This window comes from Daktulosphaira vitifoliae, unplaced genomic scaffold (genome assembly GCF_025091365.1).
Source record: "Daktulosphaira vitifoliae isolate Bord-2020 unplaced genomic scaffold, ASM2509136v1 Scaffold_4, whole genome shotgun sequence".
In the NCBI taxonomy this organism is placed as follows: Eukaryota; Metazoa; Arthropoda; class Insecta; order Hemiptera; family Phylloxeridae; genus Daktulosphaira; species Daktulosphaira vitifoliae.
The window spans coordinates 26042684-26064878 of record NW_026099575.1 but is presented as its reverse complement, the minus strand read 5'-3'; the positions used below and the strand labels follow the sequence as shown (position 1 = coordinate 26064878).

Here is a 22195-nt window from a genome sequence, read left to right as displayed (position 1 = left end):
TTTGCTTATACACTTAATACACTTTGCTTATGGGTTCAAGTTCGATAAAAATATAATATAAATTTTGGTAGTGTCCTAAGCTCTCGCGTACCCACAACTCATTCAATCCCTATTTTAATTTGAAAAAAAAATGTTTTGTTGTAATACCAATTTCTGGTTTATTTATTGATGTTTTTATACAAAAGCAGTAATATTTAATCCTCTTTGTTGGTAGGTAAAGGTTCAAATTTTCAAAAATAAACCTAATGAAAGAAACGTACCTATGATATTTATATATAAAAAAAATTGTTTTAATTAATCATTTTTCAAAATTAAGGCTGTATTAAGTAAAAAGTTTAAAAAAATTCAGAATTTACATTTTTAAAAAATCATAGTAGGTCCAATAAGAGCTGAGAAAAATGAGAGATAGACACAAAATAAAAAAAAAGACATCATTGTAAAATTAATATCTTTTTAGTTTCGCATTGAAGCTAAAAAAAAATAAAAAAGTAAGTTGTACCTCAGTGAACAAGTGCACAGACTTCTTTAAATTTAATTAAACTAAGTAGATTTTTTTCCTTATTTTACAATTTCTCTACTAAATTACTTAATACTGGACAAAAAATTAAAAATGAATTTAAGCTTATAAAATTAATAAAATAATTATTCTATTTAATAATATACATAAATTAAAAATTTCAATTACAAATAAAAATAGGATTTTGTTGTACAATAAAAATTAAATTAAATGTCAGCCACAAAATTAGGATGAACAACTAGAACTGGATCGTCTTCTTCTTCTTCTTGTTCTGCATCACCAGTTTCAGTTCGTTTGAACTGAGAAAGGGCAATTAATACATTGTCCTATTGAATATGAAAAAGAAAGTTTATATGAAATGTAATTATTTATTTTAACTAAATACTTAATACTACTATTTACATTGTAAATCAAACGATCCAAAATTTTTTCAATGAAACTTTTCTTTTCAACTAATTCAGATTCATCATTGATTTGATCTTCAATTTTTTCTAAATACCAACTTACAATTTCACTTCTTAGTAAACCACTATCTTCACTTTCACCTTTTTCTACAAAAGTGAATTATTATTAAATACAAATTAAAAAAAAAGAAAAATGACATCCGAATGATTTTTTAACAAACCTGCAATTCTTTTTTCTTCTTCACTTCTCATATAAACAACCAACATGTTTGTTATTCGTTTATATTCTTCAAAAGCTAAAGTAAATTTTTTCTTAGATAAAGATCTCTTTTCGTTTCCTTCAGGTTGATCAACATCCATACCTAACAAAAAAAAAAATTTATAAACATAACTATATACTTAAAAAATATAGAAAAATTAACCATTAGATTCAGTTAATCCATTCATTTCTTCATCATCTTCCAAATTAACATCTGGTTGTTCAACTCTTATAATAGATTTATTTAACAAACTGAATGCTTCAGAAACATGCTTTGGTGTTACCTAAAATTAAATGTATTATAAATTATTTAAATATTGTTTATTTAACTTTAAAATATTACTATTTAACATTTTTAGTTGTGTCTCAGTCATTTTATTAAGTATTGATTTAACAGTTAAATTTAGTCTACATTCTAGATTTCATTCAAATATTTTATGCTGATTAAAAATTCTATAGTTTGACTTTTTTTAGTAAATACCTATTATTAATATTATTATAAACAACTATTATAATTTTTAGTATTTTTATGTATTTAACATTTCTAACAAATATTTCAACCAATATTGAATACTTTCATTGTAGTATTGAGGAAACAAAAAAGAAAACAGTAGCTCTGTGTGAACGTGGCATAGTTGGGACAAGTATAGATGATATTTGATAGTGATTAAAATCATTATCATAAGAAACGCTTCAATTCAAATCTATAAATAGTGTTTAATTTTAAGAAATTGGTGGATTCCATAAGCAAAATAAACTCTTATTTTTTGTTCAACTTCGACTGCTGTTTGCACATAGAAGATAAGACGTTGACACAAACTTTATTTTGTAAATTTTAGCATGTAGCATAAGCTTTAATTTAATTTATATTTAAAAGACGCAGTATTTCCAGAATATTTTCAAAAATTAAGTTGAAAACATTGAATTTTGTGAAAATGTTTCTATTTTGAATCCTCTCCTATGAGTATTTTTCAAAAGAAAAAGCAGTTTTAGGAAAAAAAAATGTCAAAATTTACAGATTTTAAAAATTTAAATTTTTTGGGGATTATCACCATTTACAGGGAACGAAAGAAATTTTTAAGAGCGATGTCTTCAACTGGATACAAATTGTAATTTTTTAACATATTGTTGAAAGAAATCAGTTTGGCGAGAGCTAAGAAAAAGTGGTGACAGACATAAAAAAAAAATACATTACAGTAAAATTAATATCTTCTTAGCTTCAAATCAATACTGAAAATTATAATTCTAGTTAACTTACATGATCTGAACATTCCATTTTAGCCATAGCTTCAGACAATCTAATAAGTGATTCTAACTGTCGAACAGTAATTCGCCAAGTTGATTTGGTACTTGACTGACTATCACGTTGTCTAAGTTGAGTATATGCAGCTACCAACTTTTCAGAAGCTTCCTTTAAACAATTGTTTTTTATATCAAAGATCATTAGTTATTTTAGACATGTTTTTACTTACTACTGTAAGCTGAGGTTTGAATTGACGAGCAAATCCAATGTATGTTAAAATATCTTCTTGGCTATATACTGTTTCAGTTGCATCTTCCATATTACTATGTATTTCTACTATTTTTTTAGCTATGGCATAATCAACAACCTATTAGTTACAAAAATAATTTTTATTTGATGCTAAATAGGAAAAATAAATAAATAGTTCATTACTTCACTACATTCATCGATGAGAACATAAAATAAATCAAATCGTGACATAATTGGTGCTGATAAAGTAACATTTTGCTGTAATGATTTACTTCTTTCATAACGTCCATTTATGGGATTTGCAGCAGCTAATATTGATGTTCTAGCATTTAATGTTGCTCTGACACCAGCCTTAAAATATTATCTTTCAGATATATATCACAAATAGTGTTATATTAAATAATTTTAATACTTTAGCAATAGATATAGTTTGCTGTTCCATAGCCTCGTGAATTGCTACTTGATCTCGTGGATCCATTTTATCAAACTCATCAATACAACATACACCATTATCAGCCAACATAAGAGCTCCAGCTTCAATTACAAAATCAAATGATTCTTCATCTCTAACTACAGCTGCTGTTAGACCAGCAGCACTAGAAGCTTTTCCTGATGTATAAACAGCTCTAGGACACATGTCTGCTACTTGTTTTAGTAGTTGAGACTTTGCAGTACTTGGATCACCAACAATACAACAATTAATATCACCACGAAGTGTTGTCCCTTCTAAAGTAGTTTTGGGCACACCTCCAAAAAGCATCAACAAAACACCTGAAATAATTAAATTAAAATATTTTTTAATACTTCATTAGCCATGTGACGTTTTTTTAAAACTTAAAATTTATCATATTTTGCAGTCAATTATACTAATAAGTAAAGGTATTCAAATCTAAACACAGTAACTATCATTATTTTATAAAATTACTCTTATATTTTATTTGGTATAAAAAATTGCTACATTTTTCTGTAATTATGATACATTAAAAAAAAAATATATTACATAGTAATAACCGAACAAAATTACAAAATTTATTCTTCTGTAAAATTTTAAAAATACAGATACAGATAAATTTAGAGAATCAAGTGTTTTAGTAATAAAACATTAATTTTCTTCTAAATTGTGGTTTTAAACTTAAATATATCTTATTTTTACAAAATTTTCCTTTGATTAAAAAAAGAAAACATGTTTAATTAAACATAACACTATTTTGGATATTTTAAAGATAAAAAGTCAAACCTTTTTTTAATAAAAATTAATAAAAGTACAATTATGAATAATGAAAAATCAGTTATTTCTCCTGAAAAAGTAAAAAATAAAAAGTAATAATCTTAAGGTATTGAAAATATAGATATTTTTGAAACTGAAATGGATTAATATTTAGAGGTTAAGTTTTTAACTTTTAAAATTTAATCTAGATTGTAGATTGTATGATCATGCCATAGTATGACATGATACTAAATATATAAACACAGTAATTAGAATCTTGCCTTTTTTGATTTGGTCATTTCCATGAATTGATGGAAATAGACTATTAATTAAATTATGATACAGATTTCTATCACGGTTCATCTCATAAATTTTTTCCCATTGAGGTCCTGTCATTTGCCTTTTCATACGCTCAATTGAATCTGTAGTCAACTCATCATTATTCACTTCAGCATTACCACCAAACTATTAATATACATGTTTTAGGAATTCTTATAATATAATTAATTCAAATGGCAATAATTAGTTATTTCTTACTCTTGTATCTGTAGCAGATAAACTGCAAGCTAAAAATGCTAATTTATAATTTAAATCCCTAATGCCCAAACATTTTAATCCTTTGACACCTTCGTTAGCATCAGCTTTTTTTTGACCAGAAGCAGATTCTGCTCTAGCTGAAGGTGTTGACATAACACTTACATCTGGAACAACTATTAAAGTACCAGTGAAATCATATCTATCACCAGCTTGCACAGTTTCAACATTTTCATTTCTTAATATAATTTCAAGACTGAAATCAAAATAAAGATATCATATTGATTTATATTAGGTCTGACTGAAAACCACAATATTACATATACAGAGTGATTGGTTAATTATATCTTACATAATATCTTTAAAAATACAAGTGTTATTAACAATTTTTTTTTAATCATTATGGATCTTTGATGAGGTGTTTCACAAAAAATTTAAAGTTCTACCACCATCCCTTATGCTCAAAACTTAAAACAACTTTATATTTTCAAATGGCAACCCTATTTTTTATTACACCATTAGATTTAATTTAATAAAATAAAAATATTTTATTTAATTTAACATTAAGCGCTCCATAGCCCTTTAAAGTTTGTGGTTTATTAAGAAAAAATCATAACACACTCGAACATTATAGATCGTAAATTAATAAGCGCTACCAGTTTTAAGTAATAGACTACCTGCGTTGTCAAAGTAAATCGGTAGCTCTTATCACTACATAAAATAATGTGACAGTGCTAGAAAAACTACTGCATTTTTTTTTCAAATATCGTAAATTTTAAAGTAGCGTATCTTATTAAAAATTCATTATTTTTATTTTGATAAAAATTTTTTTTTTTATAACAAACAAAAATATATAAAAATAATATGGTGTTGCCATTTAAAAATCTGAAGTTGATACAAGTTCTAAGATGATGATAGAAATTTAATTTTTCTTGTGAAACAGCTTATCAAAGATCCATAATGATTAAAAAAATTTGTTTATAACAATTGTATTTTTAAAAATATTATGTAAGACACGGTTAGTCTATCACTCTGTACTGCAAAAGACAAAACTATATGAAACCTAATTACTTATTCTGACTTAGTTTTGACAATTTAGATTTTCAATTTAAAAAGTATCCTAAATTAGTAAAAATTAAACAACAGTAATCAAGAATTTCTCGAAATACTCAAGATATACTATATATTAATGAAAAAATAATACACTTATAGAAATTTGATTATTATATTCATTCATATTGGGTTTTTCAATCAATTCTCCTATATAAGTTAAAACTAATATACTAGTGTATATATTTATAAACCTACATACTAGTGAATAAATTTAATTTGCACATAATATTTTATTGCATACTTTAAATCTTATAAAATATAATAAAATGAAGTTACCTGCGAGGAATACTTCCACGTGGAAGTTCTGATTGGCATTCTTGTACACGAATTTTTTGAAAATCAACAAAACGTGATTTGTTAACATTTAAGCTAAATCTTTTTCTGTTAGCACAGACAGGGTTACGGCAAATTGTTGGTTGAGTATACTGAAATTAAACAAAATTAAGATCAACATAAATATTAAAGAGTTAGATAATAATAAATAACAAAATTGACTCTATAAAAAAAAATATACTTTGAATAGTTTTAAAATAAAATATAATAGAACAAAGAATTAACATGGTCAAACTTACTTTAAATTGTTGTTCTACATTTGGGATATCTGTTTGACAATCAAGACAAGAAAAATATCCTGACACAAGCTCAGGATGAACTGGATGAGTTCTAATAACTTGACCAGATATACGAACTAATTCACCAATTCTAGAAGTTGTTAATTCTCGTACATTAAACCTAGTAGTAACATCAACAAAGCTAACAAAATAATCTTGATGGTTACCATTTGCTTCAGTTCGATCAATAACAAAATTTCCAACTGCTAAACATAATGCTGGATAAACCCTAACAAAATAGAATCAAATTTATACACAGGTTAAAATGATTATATTATAGTCATACCGATAGTATTCTTCTAAAATAGTGATGGCAAGATTTTGATTGAACTTTTCAACATCAAGAAAACTGACTTCTAAAGTAAAACGTTCAGCATTTGTCATTTCTACAGCTGCTTCTAAATATTTAGGCTCACTACCCCCATCTTCAATAAATCTATAATGAAATATTTAGCTCATAACTCTATATTTTTATACAGTTAACTTTAAAGACATTTATTATTACTTACTCTTCTAGAAAATCTTGAAATAATTTCTGTGATCTTACTTTCAACTGGTCTCTCACTCTATTAACTCCAGTCTGAGTTTCAGCTACATCCATCGTTAATAACAAACAAAAACTAACTACTATTTATTAAATATGTAAATATATTATTTATTTATGACTTTATATAATAAATTTAATAACTAAATTATTAAATTTACAAAATTTATTAATAAATAACATAAAAAAATCAGCCTAATGTGCATAGACACAAGGACCACATTTATGATATAAATCGTTGTGTTGTGTGTAAATAAATAAATGGCGGGAAAAAATGAATGAATGATATTAAATATTAGCAGGCTCACCAACATGTAATATTATCAATTTAAGGACTTATCTTTTACTTAATCACTTTTCTATGGGTCTAGGTGTAACAACCAAAACAACAGAAAATTCCAATTTAACAATGTTAAATTATTTAAACGTAGTAAAAATCTACCAAATAACACTATTAATAACATGTGATTATGAAAAAAATGCCTCTTCTTTAACTGGAGATATAATTGGTAAACTTTCTGGGAAACCCAAGATAATCCCAACTTTTCTGATTTATTCCAAGCTTAAGATAATGATGATAATCTAGAAATTTTATTTTTGAATAATAGTACACACATGGAACGGATTNGTACACACATGGAACTAGGAACAGATACACATGGAACAGCAAGTCTACTCCGTTCCATATCTTAGAGACAAAATTGAAATGAGAAATCATAAAAATTATAACATCTCCACTTCTAAAACTAATTACTACTAATTGTTTCGCACCTTTTATACTAATTGTTTCACACCTTTTATGCTAATTGCTACTAATTATTTCACACCCCCAATACTAATTGCTACTAATTGTTTCACACCTCTAAAACTAATTGCTACTAATTGTTTCACACCTTTTATACTAATTGGTACTAATTATTTCACACCTTTTATACTAATTGGTACTAATTGTTTCACACTTATTATACTAATTGTTTCACACCTTTTATACTAATTGGTACTAATTGTTTCACACCTTTTATACTAATTGCTACTAATTGTTTCACACCTATTGTACTAATTATTTTATATATTTTATAGTAATGAATATACATTACATATATGTTTTCCTTGACGTTTGTTAGTGCAATGAAAATTACAGAAATTACTATAATTGCTACTTATTCTCAAACTTATAATATTTAATCAATTTTAAAAATTATAGTTACTTTTCAAAAACACTAAGTTTTCTACTCCAAATGGGTATATATTTTTTGTAAAAATATAATATATAAATTAGTATAAATACATAAAAATCATAAATTTTCAACGAAATGTCTGATTTTTTAGGTTTTTGCATATTTTTGTAATATCTATATAGCGTTTTATGACTTTATTTAACTTTTTTATTTTTGTTCATTTAAAAACATTTTTTAATGCTATCTTATCATATTCTCCTTTCAAACATTATATTTTAAATGAAAAATATGTCCCTTTTATTATGTTTATAACAATAAGAACAATAATTTTAGTTTTATTAGTTTAGTAGAAAGTGTCATTTTATTAGATTTTCATTAGTTTTTCCGATATCAATACAATGGGGTAACTTAATAATTAGTTATGGAAATATTACTTTCAAAATACTCTTTAATAATTGAGCGAATCTAATGTTTTCTATACACAATGTAAGTGGTAAGTCTTATACCACATAGGTAATAAAATGTTATAGAAACCATCGTATAAATAACCATATAATTTCATTTAATATCTCACTTTGTTCATATAACTATAACGCTATAGGACGCATTTAACAATTTGTTCATCATATTACACAATGTCAAAAAAAAATAAAATAAAGCATATTTGCCGTGACTTTATTTTAATAAATCTAGTTGTGTTTTTGTATTTATTTTGTAATATAAAAATAAAGGTAAGTTATTCTACTATTTATTTAATATTTTATAGGCATCTTTTCGATGAGTTTGACGAATTTCTTTTGGTAAACTATTTACTGACATATATTTTTTTATTGTTTAACTAATTTATATAGGCTCAATCACCATTTCTACATAAAACCACATTTGCACATACCAATGAAGATTATATCAGAAGATGTGCATTAAAAATAGTGTGTAATCCAAATTCTAAGTATAGAACTATAAATGGATCGTGTAATAATTTAAAAATTACTTCATGGGGCGCAATTAATACTCCACACTTGAGAATTCTCGATCCACAATATGATTATGGTAAAATTTTGTTATTTATGATAAATGTTTCATGTATTTTTAATAAGAATTATGATTAATTGAATTAATATTAATTGAACTCTTAGGAATTTACAAATTTCGTAAGCAAATGACAGGAAAACCTATACCTGTAGCAAGAACACTTCAATTGGAACTATTTCTGGAAAATCAATTGTACTATAATTCTAAAGCAAGTGTCCTACTGATGCAATGGGGACAATTCATAGCTCATGACATCACTCTCCTTAGGCCTGATTCTATTGGTAAAATAATGTCTAATGCAATGTGCTTTCGATATTTCAAAGAAAAATACATAGAAACATAATAACATTGAAAACATTCATTGTAGACATGTTTTGCCAAATAACATAAAATTTAATCATTTTTTTATTTTGCTCGTAAATTTTTTTTCAAAAATTAATCAAGAGTGTTGGTGGGAGGGGTATATCCCGAATAGTCAATAGATAATAGGGACTCATCCTGAATAAACTCTTCTTTGTTCTTTATTTTATATTTATTTTTAGTTTTTCTTCTGAAAATAACTGTCCCTGAAGACTTAACTAAATCTAACACTGATTAAATTATCAACATTTTTGAGTATAATATTTTTGTGATAGTAAAAAAAGGTTTTTGCATTGAGTAATTAAACAATGATTTATAAATTATTTAATGTCCTATTAAATTAAGTTCGTAATAATCCAAAATTTATTGTTATTTATTCTCTACTTCCCAAATAATTATAACTATGGAGAAAGATTTATTGTAATTGGTTTTTTACATTGTAGAAGACTGTTGTTCAAATAAAAATTTGTCAAATATTACCTCACAGTGTTTTGAAACTATTAAAATACTTAAAAACGATCCTATATATTCAAACCTGAAAAGAACATGTTTATCTTTTAACCGTGCTGTTACAATGACTAATTTTAGTTGTTCTTTAATTCCAGTTACGTTTGTAAGGTTTAAGATAATTATAAAACATAAAATATTGATTATATTTTAAGTATTTCTATTTATAGGCAGTTGAAGTAACACATTTTATTGATGCATCTCCAGTTTATGGTTCTACTGAAATCATAGCATCTAGTTTAAGGTCGTTTACAGGAGGAAAATTGAAATCAAGTTGGCGAGCAAATGGTAAAAATAAAAACGAAGAATTTTGCCCACAACGGAGAAGAATCACAATGCAATGTGATATGTCACCATATTCTAAAGTTTTTTATGATGCAGGTTAGAAATTATACTTCTTATAACAAATTTACTTGAAATATTTTACAGGTGAGAATAGGGGTTAGTTTTAGTTTTAGTTATTATCGAGGTGAACATAATGCCCATGCACTCAGACCTGTTGGTCCATTGTGCGCACCTCATACCGAATTGTCTTGATTCGGTTTACCCACCTAAGTGTTATCACCAAAGTGTTAATACATTACCAACCATAAAGTCACCTCTAAAGATGACCAAAGAATCCTGTCTTTCTGGCGAAATTAAGTATCTCTCTGGGTTTTAGGTTTTTAATATCTTCTTTTTCAGGAAAAGGTTTATTCAAGTAGTTTGATCTTAGTGTAGACAAGGCTTCACATTCGCACATGATGTGAAATGAGTCTACCTCTTGAGAATAGAAGTTATTGTCTATATGGGTTTCTCTCCGAAGAAATTCATCAACAACCGTGATCAGCGTTAGCACTGGGTACTATTTACGAGGCATAAGAATAGGGGTTAGTGTCATTCGGAGGGGGCGTGGAGGCACCCCATCACTAAACAAAAATTCATAATTTTAGTCGACAATTTTGCGATTTATAGGGTTGCTCAAATAAAAAAGGTTATAGAATTAAAAAAAATTATTCAATCAACAAAAATAATTTTTTTTTCTCAGGATGCTTTGGGCCGGCTTTGGTGGGAGTCAATCATTACAATAAAGATATTTTAAAGTTTATATTTTAGTAACAGCATGACAATTACATTATATTATGAAATTAATTGTTTAGCATAAATTTGATGAATAAATTTTTAATTTTAAGTTAAAACATATTTAATGTGATAATTGTTCGTGCAAAAACTTACTTCTCTTTATTTTACACTATTATCAAATTGAAAATTATTTATTTACTTTTTATATTTAAACATTATTGATTCTATAAAAAAGGTGATATTCGTGTAAATCAAAATCTTGGAAACGCTCTTATTCACAATATTATGTTAAGATTTCACAACTTCGTAGTGACCCAACTTCAGAACTTAAATAAAAAATGGGTAGATGAAACTTTATATCAAGAAACTCGGCGGATGGTTGGAGCTATTACTCAACATATTACTTATCATCATTTCTTACCTATTATATTAGGTAGGTACATATTGACAAATATAGTAATATTGGTGATCATTAAACTGTTCAATAGAAACCAAAATAAAAATAAAAAACAAATAGTTTTGTTTTGATTTTAGCGTCACCGATTTTGATTACTATTAGAAAATTTTCCTTAGTTATAAAACCATTTGTTGATCTGCTATATTTTTCAGGAGAAACTTATATGAAATATTATGGTTTACTGACTCCAACAACAACATACAACGATCTTGTAAATCCGTCTACATCGCAAGAATTTTCTACTAGTTCTTATCGTATACTTCACAATCTTATACCAGCTAAACTTCAGTTTGTTTAATACTGTTACGTCGCTATTTAGGGGTTTAACCTAAATGCCCGTCGACAGTATTCTAAGGGACCAACGGGGGATAGCTGGCTAGGCTATATCTACCTTAGGTACTGAAGTTTCCTATTTAATTTATATTCCCTTAGAGGAACTACCAAGGGTCGTACTACAATATATATATATATATAACACTTTAGGTTAACAACGATATAAATAAATATTTATTAAGCAATTGAAATATTAAATGGATAATACAACCTGCTGGACACCTAGAGATGTTTTAATCCAACAAGGAGCTGACGGCGACACACACACACACTATAATATACGGGTAGCGAAGTTAAGTTAATTATCAGGCAAAAGTAGTGATCGCGAAGATGGTAAAATGTCAACTGTCGATAGGGATATCTTATTGTGGCACATTGGCCGTGAATTGCAAAAAGTGTTTATGTGTGCAGTCCGCCCTCCTGTTAGTATTGCTGTATGTCACTGTGTTAATTATATATATATATATATATATTAAACGGTACAACGATGTTATGGGAGACAGAGATATGGGCACATGCAAATGTGATCGTATCAATACATATCATTTCTTTTATTAATTCTTATAATAGTACAATGGAAGGTTATATATTTTTGAAAAAAACGCGGTTTAACCAGGCGCGGATCCAGAAAAAATTTTACTATTTCTGTTAAAATGAAAACTATTTTTTAAAAAGAATACTTTTTTTAGATAATAATTATAATTTTGATGAATTGAATGAAATTAGTATTGACTCCATTTCTCTCTTTTATTCGCGGCTGGGTTTAACAAAGTTATTGCCAAGTATTTTATGCAAACGAAATTTAAGAAAAATTTTGTGGTTTTCGAGTTAAATAATTAAATCTAATAAGAATATTACAATTACTCATATAAACAGCGATTACTACATAATTAAACCATTCGCTTATAACATCCATTTGCTATTCGGTGGTGTTTAAAAGGTTAAGCCCCACATTGGCCGGACTATATAAACATTTTGAGTAAAAAATCATAAGACCACTAATTATTTTTTTCGATAGTCCCCTCACCTTTGAAAAATCCTAGAAACACCACTGATAACGCATTTTTATTTTAATTATAAACAGTTGATTTTTTTAAAGTTTCATTAATGACGAATATCAAACTCAATTTAATGTCAATTTAACTGATTGGATGAATATACCTGACCTTTTACCTCAAGGACAAAATATAGATTGGTTGCTTCGGGGTTTAGTAGAATCTTCAAGTCGAGAATACAATCGTCTTATAATTCACTGGTAAGACACAAATCTACTTTTATTAATAATTTTCTTATAATGGTATTATATTAAATAAACATATGCAGCTATGTTTTAAAATACATTTGTGTAAAACACATTTTAAACTTAAATATTATAATAAGAAACTTGTTTTATTAAAATTATGTTTTAACAATCCTAATTATAACATAAAAATATAACTGATACATAAATAATAACTTTATTAGGTCTCGCCACTTATAATCATCAAAATAAGCTCTTTAAAAAATGCTTCAAAAACATCATACGAACTTAAACATTTTAAATCACGGTACTCAGAAAAAAAGAATGAAAAAAATGTTTTGTTTTTTTAATTTCTCAATTTTTGCTAAACATTTTGAGAACTGCTAAATATATTATAAATCTATATAATTGACATAACACATAAATATACCACTAGAAATATTAACGCTTATTATTAATAAAAAAAAATACACTTCTATAAAAAAAAGTTGGTCTTTGATTCTTAGGGGTTTTAGTAAATATTGATTAGGAGGAATCATATTAAAATTAGAATATAAGAAGTCATATATTTGTAATATTATTACAAAAAATTGAGAAAAAATTAATTTATTTTACAAAAAAAAATCTTAATCGATTATTTTCAACAATACTTTAAAAGATAAGAAATCGTATCTAATTGAAGACATTATTATTAAAAATTTTAAAAAATGTCCTCGTTTTCCGTAATTTTTTTTTTTATAAATACTTAGGGGTTTGTTTTTTTTTATTAGGTATACTTTTGAAAATCTAACCTTTTGTCTGCCAACAATGGGGATTCAAAATATAAAATTTTTTAAACAAAATTTTGAAAATATTCCAGAAAAACTTCGAGCTTCAAACATATATTAAATTAAAGTTTATGTTATATTATATAAGTTAAAAAAAAAAAAATAATCCTCGACAACTTATACTCTATATAGTTAAAAAACATTATTTAACATTAAAACATATTTTATATTTTAGCTTCGATGCGAAGCTGAGAAGGTATTGGTTTTACTAAGATGTGTTTTTTTTTTTTTTTTTTTGTGTCTGTTACCACTTTTTCTCAGCTCTCACCGAACGGATTTCTTTCAACGATACGTCAAAAGATCACAAATCGTATCTAGTCGAAGACATTACCCTTAAAAATTGAAAAAAATTCCCTCGTTCCCCGTAAAAGGGGGAAACCTCCAAAAAAATTACAAATTTAAAAATCGCTAATTTTCGAAATTTTTTCAATTTTTTTTACTTAAAAGTGCCATAACTTTTTCAAAAATAAACATATCAATATAATTCTTTTTTATATAGATGCATAATATCATTACCTTTCATTTGGTATATTTTTTTCATAAATTTAACCCTTAACCTGCCCACAAGGGGGGATTTAAAATGACAACTTTTTCACAAAAAATTAATTTTTTTAACTTAAATTTTGAAAATGTTCCGGAAGGTCTGACACTTTTATATATATCTTAAATTAAAGCTAATGTAATATGCTTTATCATGAAAAAAAAAAATTTCGGACTTTATCTTATCTTCATGGTGAAAATGGCTACCGAATGCTATTTTTGTGTGAAAATTTTCGATTTTGTATTTTCCATTTTTAACTTTATTATGCTATAACTTTTTGAAAAATGTATGAATCATTACAATTTTTTTATGAGAAGTAGTATTTATATAGATCTTTCATTCGACATACTGTTTTTTTAAATCGGACCATTTCCCTAAATACAGGGGGGATTCAAAACATAAAAATGCATATAGAAAGTAGAACTTTTTCAACGTAACTTTTGAAAGTGTTCCGGAAGGTCTGACACTTTTATATATATCTTAAATTAAAGCTAATGTAATATACTTTATAATGGTAAAAAAAAATTTCGGACTTTATTTTATCTTCATGGTGAAAACAGACATTAAACTTAATAAAAAAAATACGATTTTTGTAAAAAAATTCTTTTTTATATTTTTAACTTTATAATGCTATAACTTCTCGAAAGATGTATGGATCAATATAATTCTTTTTTTTGTAGATGCATGATGTCTTTACCTATCATTTGGTATATTTTTTTTATAAATCTGACTTTTTACCTGCCTACAGGGGGGGATTCAAAATGACAACTTTTTCACAAAAAATTGACTTTTTCAACTTAAATTTTGAAAGTGTTCCGGAAAGTCTGACACTTTTATATATATCTTAAATTAAAGCTAATGTAATATACTTTATCATGGAAAAAAAAAATTTCGGACTTTATTTTATCTTCAAGGTGAAAATGGCTACCAAATGCTATTATTGTGTGAAAATTCTCAATTTTATTTTTTACATTTTTAACATTATAATGCTATAACTTATTGAAAAGTGTATTGATCAATATAATTTTTTTATGGGAAATACTATTTTCTAATAATCTCTTTTTTATTCTACATACTTTGTCTTAATCAGGATATTAATAAGGAACTAGCAGTTTATGAAGCTTTTGGAATAATCCACCAATTTTTTAAAATTAAACACTATCTAAAGATTTGCATCGAAGCGTTTTTTTTTGATAGTGATTTTAATCACTGTCAGATATCATTATACTTGATCCAACTATGCCACGTCACCACTGTGCCGCGACCCCCCTGTGCTGGGTTTTTTAACTTTAAGCTGCTATAACCATCTTAAAAATATGTGAATCAATATAATTTTTTTTTATAAGTATTGTTTACATTTTTCTTTTATCTGACTAAAATAATTTGTATAAATTGGACAATTTCCAAGGGTTTAAATATTAAAACATAGTATAAAAAGTAGATCTTTTTCAACATAAATTTTGTTAGTGTTCCGGAAACATATTGGTTTTAAATATGTGATAAATTGAAGCTTATTTTATTTCCTATAAGCAAAAATAAAAGTTTGTCTCAAAACGTTGTTTATCATATGGAAAACGGCACCCTAAAGAAGGGGGCTGTAAACATAAATAATGTTCTGGCTACCAATTGCTTATAATAAATTGAAGTAACAAAAATAAATATATATTTTATATACTTTTAGTTGCCAAGAGAAGCGAGAAATGTATTGGTTATCTTATAAGTTGTTTATTTTTTAATCAAGAGAGTCGTTTTTTCTTTTTTATCTTAAGCGTAAAATTAGTATTTATATGTCTACCAACAATCATGTACAATTGTTAACTAATTGTGTATTTATGTATAAATGTATATTTATACTGATAATTTTTTTTATGTATACTTTTATTATAAATTAATTGTAAAATAATTACTTTCATGATTATACAAATTGAACTATAATTAATTGATCTGCGAAAATGTTGTTTATTTAAGGCGTTACAAAAATTGAAAAATCTTTATAGTTCAGTTGATGATATAGACCTCCACGTTGGTTCTTTATTAGAAACACCCGAGGAGGGATCCATGATAGGTCCTACCTCTAGATGTATACTATCTGATAGTTTTTATCGATATAAAGTTGGGATAGATTTTTTTATGATGTTTTAGAACAACCTGGAAGTTTTACACCAAGTAATAGTTTTTAATTCTATTACTCTATTTTGTATCTATGTATCAAAATTTGATTATTTTAGAACAGCTACAAATGATTAATCAGATTAACTTTGGTCATATAATTTGTGCTACTACACTCAGAANATACTAATTTTGTCGCACACTCTTAAAAAGAACGTTCCATGCTTTAATGAAATTGAATCATTGTTTTTAAGCCTAGCGTGTTACTTAGTAATAACGCTGAAATGAATTAAAATAACAATTTTTCTTTTAAAATAAAACCACATTCAATAAATTTAAAGATTTTTTTAATGACATTTTAAAGATACTGTAATCAAATCAATAAAATAAAAATATTTTAAACAAAGGAGTCCATTATTTGTTTCATGAACACAATTTACTTGAATGTAATAAAAATATGTTTCTTTTAAAGGATAGGGTAATTGATATAACCAAAAAGTTCTACGTTTCTAATAGAAACGTAGAACTTGATAGAAACTTCTCTATGATAGAAACTTTCTATCATAGAGAATCTTTATTTTTAAGTTAAAAATGTTATTTCAAATCAAAACTAAATTGAATTAAAATATTAATGTTTTACTTAAACTAAAAGTAATTATACTTTGATTTAACGGAAATGTAGAGAAATTATTTATTTACTAACCCCACTAGACAGTTTTCATTAATTCAATACCCTGCCGTCTTTATTTTGATGACATTTATCGTTAAATAATATAATCCACGTTTATTTTTAGCATATTTAGGTAAATTTTTTGGAACTGTTATTATTGTGCTATTAGATAACGGTGACTATACGCAACATTATTCTACACTTGGCATCGTTTTGGTTAGTGTATAGTGTCTAGTAATTGTTTTTATAACTAAATGGAAGAAATAATTTTAAATTCTGTCGTCATTGAAAATAATGAATTTTCCGAAGAATTTTCACACGAATCAGCTCTACTAGATGTACTAGGAGAGTTAAAAGGTTTAAAAGGATTGCTTCTTCAATATATTTATCGGTAAGTACACATATTTATTTTTATATCTTTTAAACGTGTGACGTTTTAGTAATTATCGGTTAATTATAATGGAAATTGACTTTTATACTTTACATTAAATTTAGTGATTTGAAAAATATTATTTCTCTAATTTTTTTTTTTTAATGNTTGAAAAATATTATTTCTCTAATTTTTTTTTTTAATTCTGCTTTTTATAAATTAGATGATATAGCATTAAATTCTCAACTCCTTACTATATTTAATGTACATTTTAGAACATGGAATAACATGTGAAAGCCTTAAATATATTAATGAAAAACACTTACAAGACATTTGTCCAAAAGCCTGTTATGGTCAACGAATAATATTTGAGCACCATTTAAAAAAGTGGCAGGCAAACTTTGTTAGTGTGAGTTAACTAAATTAATTTTAAGCCTTTTAACAGACCTTTCATTATTGATAATTTCAATTGGAAAAATCTAGTACCACTAGTGCTAGTAAAGATAATGCATCAGAACCTTTATCTGATTCAGAAATGTCTGAATACTCTACTACAAGTTCAAATAATAGTTGTCCCATTTCTTTTATGAACCAAGTAATTTATAATTAAAACCTATATTAAATTTTAACAGTAATTTAAAAATACATATTTATTTCCTATTTTATAAAAATATTGTTTTCCTTTATTTTAAGATAAATATAGAAGAAATATTAAATTCATCTGGTAAAGGAAATTTGATAATGTCATTTTATAAAAAAAATTTAAAGCTTAGTGATGAATTAAGGAAAATGTTGACTGAAATAATTACTGAATATATGATACAGCATAAAATTTATGGTTCTCCTAAGATCATTAATAATATTTCTGATAGTATCATTAATATGTTTAAATCTGAAGTTAAGGTTTGTAAAATTTTAAAAATTTTGTATGAAAATTGGTACAATTTTAAATATATCAGTATAATTGCCTTATAGGAAACATACTTCATTAGTGTGCCTGCACAAAAACCAAAGGGAATATTGTACCAAAAATATCATAATACATTGACAAAATTACGCAAACACAAATTGTGGTCTCCCATAAAAAAAGTAAAAAAAAGTTCTGATAGTAACTTAGAGCAAACATCTATACTACATAGGGCAACTATAAGTAAATAATTAATAATAGTAATTTTTACTAATAATTAGTTAAATAATGGGGTTTATTTGTAGATAATGAATGTTTAATTAAAGTAAAAAAATGGCTTCAGTTTAACATTGAGCCTATGAATGAAGTAATTATTAAATGGGAAGAGACTTGTGAAATTCGTAGAGAATATTTGTTGTCTCCAAGTATTAACATTAATAATATTCTCGAAGAATGGCCTATGTACAAACAGTCATTTGGTCACAGCTTGGTATTTTAATTATTAAAATTTCTTAAGTATTTTTAAAAGTAGTTTTTTATGTATATTTCAATTAATATAGTAATTGAAAAATATATAATATATATTATATGTTTACATGTTCAGGATTACAATTTTATTTATTTTGTATTTAATGATTTTAAATTTATAGAGATAATTTAGTTATAATTAGGTTTATATTTCAATGATACTAATTTACATAATTACTTATTAATTTAATTCTAGATTGATATTGATTTTGAATATATATATGCTTCAAAAGGAAATTCATTGTTTGTTAATTGGGATCATTTATTATTTATTGTTAAGATCATTCCGTTAATGATAAATAAAATAAAGGATGGAAACAGCAAATTATTACTTAAACGTTTAATAGAAATAAACGAAACTGATATTGGTAAGATAATTTCTCACAATTTTTAATTAATCAAATAATAATATTTTAATTTTTTTTACAGAAACCAGAAATCTTTTAGTTTTAGATCTAATGAATGCTTTATTAGTTCCAACTTCCAGATCCTATGAAATAGATTCAGTTACAAATAAGAGACGCATTGTAAAAACATCTATTTCTGATGCTAGAAATTCGTTTTTATTAAAAGTGGCTTCAATGAATGATCTACATGTTCAAATTCAATTAAAAATTGATATCGCTTACAAAAAAAAAGAAAAAATACAACCATTCATCTGTGTTGCTGAAACTAATTTTGATGATATCAATAATATTTATGTGTATTTTTTCAACACCTATTATAAATTTTCAAACACAATACGAGCATTAGATACATGCTTTAAAATTTTTCAAGTATTTAACTTACAGTACCCCATTCAATCTAGTTTAGTTTGGACATTTATACAAAAATTTATTTATGATATTCACAATGATTGTGATATTAAAAGCTCTTCGCTAACTTCAATAATCTCTGATTTAACTATATAAGTTTTCATAATTAATTTATTACATTANTTCATAATTTATCTATTACATTGCTCATAATTTTATTCTAATCTAATATTTTAAACTTTATTACAGTTACTAAATTATATACAATAATGAATCTAATTTGTTTTAATTGTAAAGATATCTTTATTGAACTTCATCAATTCATTGCACATTTGAAGTATGTTCATTCATTAACATCATCAAGTTTTTACCGTTGTGGCATACCACATTGTTCACAGACTTTCTCAACTTATCGTTCATTTTCTAAACACATGAAATCTGAAGTTCTTAATAATCAAAATTCTAATTGTAACAATCCAATATGGTTATTCTTGATAAATTTTATTGAAATTATTGATTTATTGTTATTGTCAAATTTTAATGATCAAATTATTTTAAATTTACAAAATCATATCACATATCACAATAATAAATATGTAGAATTATTTCAAGACAAATTTAAACATAAACATCATTTTCTTATCCACTACTGTAATATAATAAGAAAATCAGGCCCCTTAAAATTTTTATGGTGTTATCGGTTTGAATCTAAACATAGACAACTTAAAGCATACTCTAAAAACATAACTTCAAGAGTTCAACTTCCTATATCTTTGGCTATAAAATACTCCATTCATTTTTCAGATTATAATTTAAATTTAAAAAATAGTTCTTGTATCTCGGCAAACTTAGGCTTACCACTAAATTATGTGAATATTTTGAAAAGATTAAAATTTTATTTTCTCCCAATGATTTATCTGTACTTAATTTGGCACATTGTTATGACCAAATAATATACAACAATATAGTTTATAAAACCAGTCATATACTAACATCTTTAAATAACAATCATTTATTGGTATATAAATTGAAAAAAATTATTTGTTTTGATGAGAAAGTTCTTTTTTTATGTATAACATTAAATGTACTATCTTATAATAAATATTTTGTAAGCTATGTTGTTTCGAATGTTGATACTGATGATTTCTATGTATTAAAAGATATTAATGATTTCTCAGGTCCACCAATTTGTTTATATCATCTTAATGATAAAAAAACAGTTATAAGATTAAAACATTTTTAAAGATTTATGGATTTTGTATTTTAATATATATATATATATATATATGTTTATTATTATTTTTAATTATANATATATACTTATATATGTTTATTATTATTTTTAATTATATTTGATGTTTTAATATAATGTTAATTTGATAGAAACTAATGGAATAAGTAACTATGTTAAAATAATAATAATTTTATTTATGTAAATTTTATTCCTTATTTATTAGGAATTCATCTGTTTATATTTGTAATTTGTATTTATCATTAATATTGNTTGTAATTTGTATTTATCATTTATATTGATTAATTTTTTACTTTAAAAATAAATATACTTAATAAATGGCAAAGTGTTAAAATTATTAAATTTAAATAACCTAATCATTTGTTTTTATTATTCACAAAAAAATGATAGAAGATGGATTTTTACTTTATTACTAAGTAAAGCAGTTCTTAAAGTAATACAAAGAAATTTTAATTTTTATGAAGCAATAGAATTGTTTTAAAAACCAACCTAATAATAATAGCTTAAAATCAATGCTTGCAACTCATCATATTTATGTTTCAAGAAAAGTTAAATTTATGATCAGAGTTAATTATTACAACAAATTATATCTTTAAAATAAATACCATAGGATGTATTTCCATTAAATTAATGTTAATAATTTTCCAATAGTTTAATTCCTAAGTATTTAAAACTATGGACTGTAAGATTAAAATTAAAGAAATTAATAATTGTTTCAATGAATATTCTTTAGCATTAATATAATGATTAAAAAGATGTCATTTCAATGAATCGATTCCATAGGCTCCAAATCATACCCGTTTTTCCTTAGTTTTATATACTTTTTCCATTAATTTTAATAACTATTTCTCTGGGTGTACTAACATAAAAATGTTACCATTAAACGTGTTTAAAATAAGTGATCGGTAAGTGAAACATAATTGTTTACTTATTTTTTACACTGTAATATTAGTTATCCACTATTAAAAACGCAAGTTGAATTTTAAGTTTAAGATTTATAAAAACTTATTTTAGGTATTCACCAGTTCAATGGACTTGCAATGAGCATTTTACAAAATCAACTTTGAAGCTTGGAAAGAATAGTGAAAGAAAATTTTTTGTAAATTATTATTCATTGAAAAAATAGTGTAGTTTATTTTGATTACTGATACTTATATAATTATTTATTTAAACATCTATTAATAAATTTAATGCATTTTAAATAGCTATAACTTTGATTGTTTTGATCATTAAATAAGTTTAATATATTATTATATTTTTTAATATATTTTTAACTGTTATAAGCTGCATAAAAAAATTGCAAACACCTAATTATTTCGAGCAAGTTTTGTGAGTCGACAAAATCATGAAGTAAACAATTATAAAATAATTTAATTGTGTAAGATA

At 25.0% G+C, this 22195-nt stretch overlaps 2 protein-coding genes and 1 pseudogene across 5 annotated transcripts; 2 read left to right on the top strand and 1 right to left on the bottom strand.

Moving 5' to 3' along the window:
- Positions 1–615: 615 nt before the first annotated feature.
- On the bottom strand, positions 616–6915 carry LOC126904443 (DNA replication licensing factor Mcm6). Its single transcript, XM_050683486.1, has 14 exons — positions 6647–6915; positions 6424–6573; positions 6099–6366; positions 5803–5951; positions 4417–4669; positions 4161–4344; positions 3085–3443; positions 2856–3023; positions 2653–2790; positions 2439–2591; positions 1344–1464; positions 1143–1283; positions 920–1068; positions 616–843 (listed from the first exon to the last, which is right to left on the bottom strand). Exons 1-14 carry the CDS (start codon positions 6736–6738, stop codon positions 724–726), a joined length of 2445 nt encoding a protein of 814 aa, XP_050539443.1. The 5' UTR covers positions 6739–6915; the 3' UTR covers positions 616–723.
- A 1412-nt stretch (positions 6916–8327) lies between these two features.
- LOC126905014 (peroxidase-like) lies at positions 8328–21950 on the top strand (annotated as a pseudogene).
- Positions 17148–19746, top strand: LOC126904573 (uncharacterized). Of its 4 annotated transcripts, XM_050683701.1 has the most exons (8): positions 17148–17388; positions 17643–17776; positions 17851–17962; positions 18061–18270; positions 18343–18517; positions 18580–18764; positions 18999–19170; positions 19232–19746. In XM_050683701.1, the coding sequence occupies exons 3-8, from the start codon at positions 17903–17905 to the stop codon at positions 19711–19713; spliced, it is 1284 nt and encodes a 427-aa protein (XP_050539658.1). In that variant the 5' UTR covers positions 17148–17388; positions 17643–17776; positions 17851–17902; the 3' UTR covers positions 19714–19746. The 4 variants fall into 4 exon arrangements, with proteins under 4 accessions (XP_050539658.1, XP_050539657.1, XP_050539659.1 ...); XM_050683700.1 differs by lacking the exon at positions 17643–17776 and having other exon boundaries at positions 17151–17388; positions 17813–17962; XM_050683702.1 differs by lacking the exons at positions 17643–17776; positions 17851–17962 and having other exon boundaries at positions 17156–17388.
- Positions 21951–22195: the final 245 nt, after the last annotated feature.

Excerpts from the sequence above, each read along its gene's own strand:
- LOC126904443 (XM_050683486.1), bottom strand. The coding sequence starts at position 6,738 with ATGGATGTAGCTGAAACTCAGACTGGAGTTAATAGAGTGAGAGACCAG. Across the intron at positions 5,952-6,098 it reads ATGTAGAACAACAATTTAAA|TATACTCAACCAACAATTTG; the intron begins GTAAGTTTGACC and ends GTTTAATTTCAG. Across the intron at positions 4,345-4,416 it reads TATCTGCTACAGATACAAGA|TTTGGTGGTAATGCTGAAGT; the intron begins GTAAGAAATAAC and ends GTATATTAATAG.
- LOC126904573 (XM_050683699.1), top strand. The coding sequence starts at position 17,630 with ATGTACATTTTAGAACATGGAATAACATGTGAAAGCCTTAAATATATT. Across the intron at positions 17,777-18,060 it reads GGCAGGCAAACTTTGTTAGT|ATAAATATAGAAGAAATATT; the intron begins GTGAGTTAACTA and ends CTTTATTTTAAG. Across the intron at positions 19,171-19,231 it reads AATAAACGAAACTGATATTG|AAACCAGAAATCTTTTAGTT; the intron begins GTAAGATAATTT and ends TTTTTTTTACAG.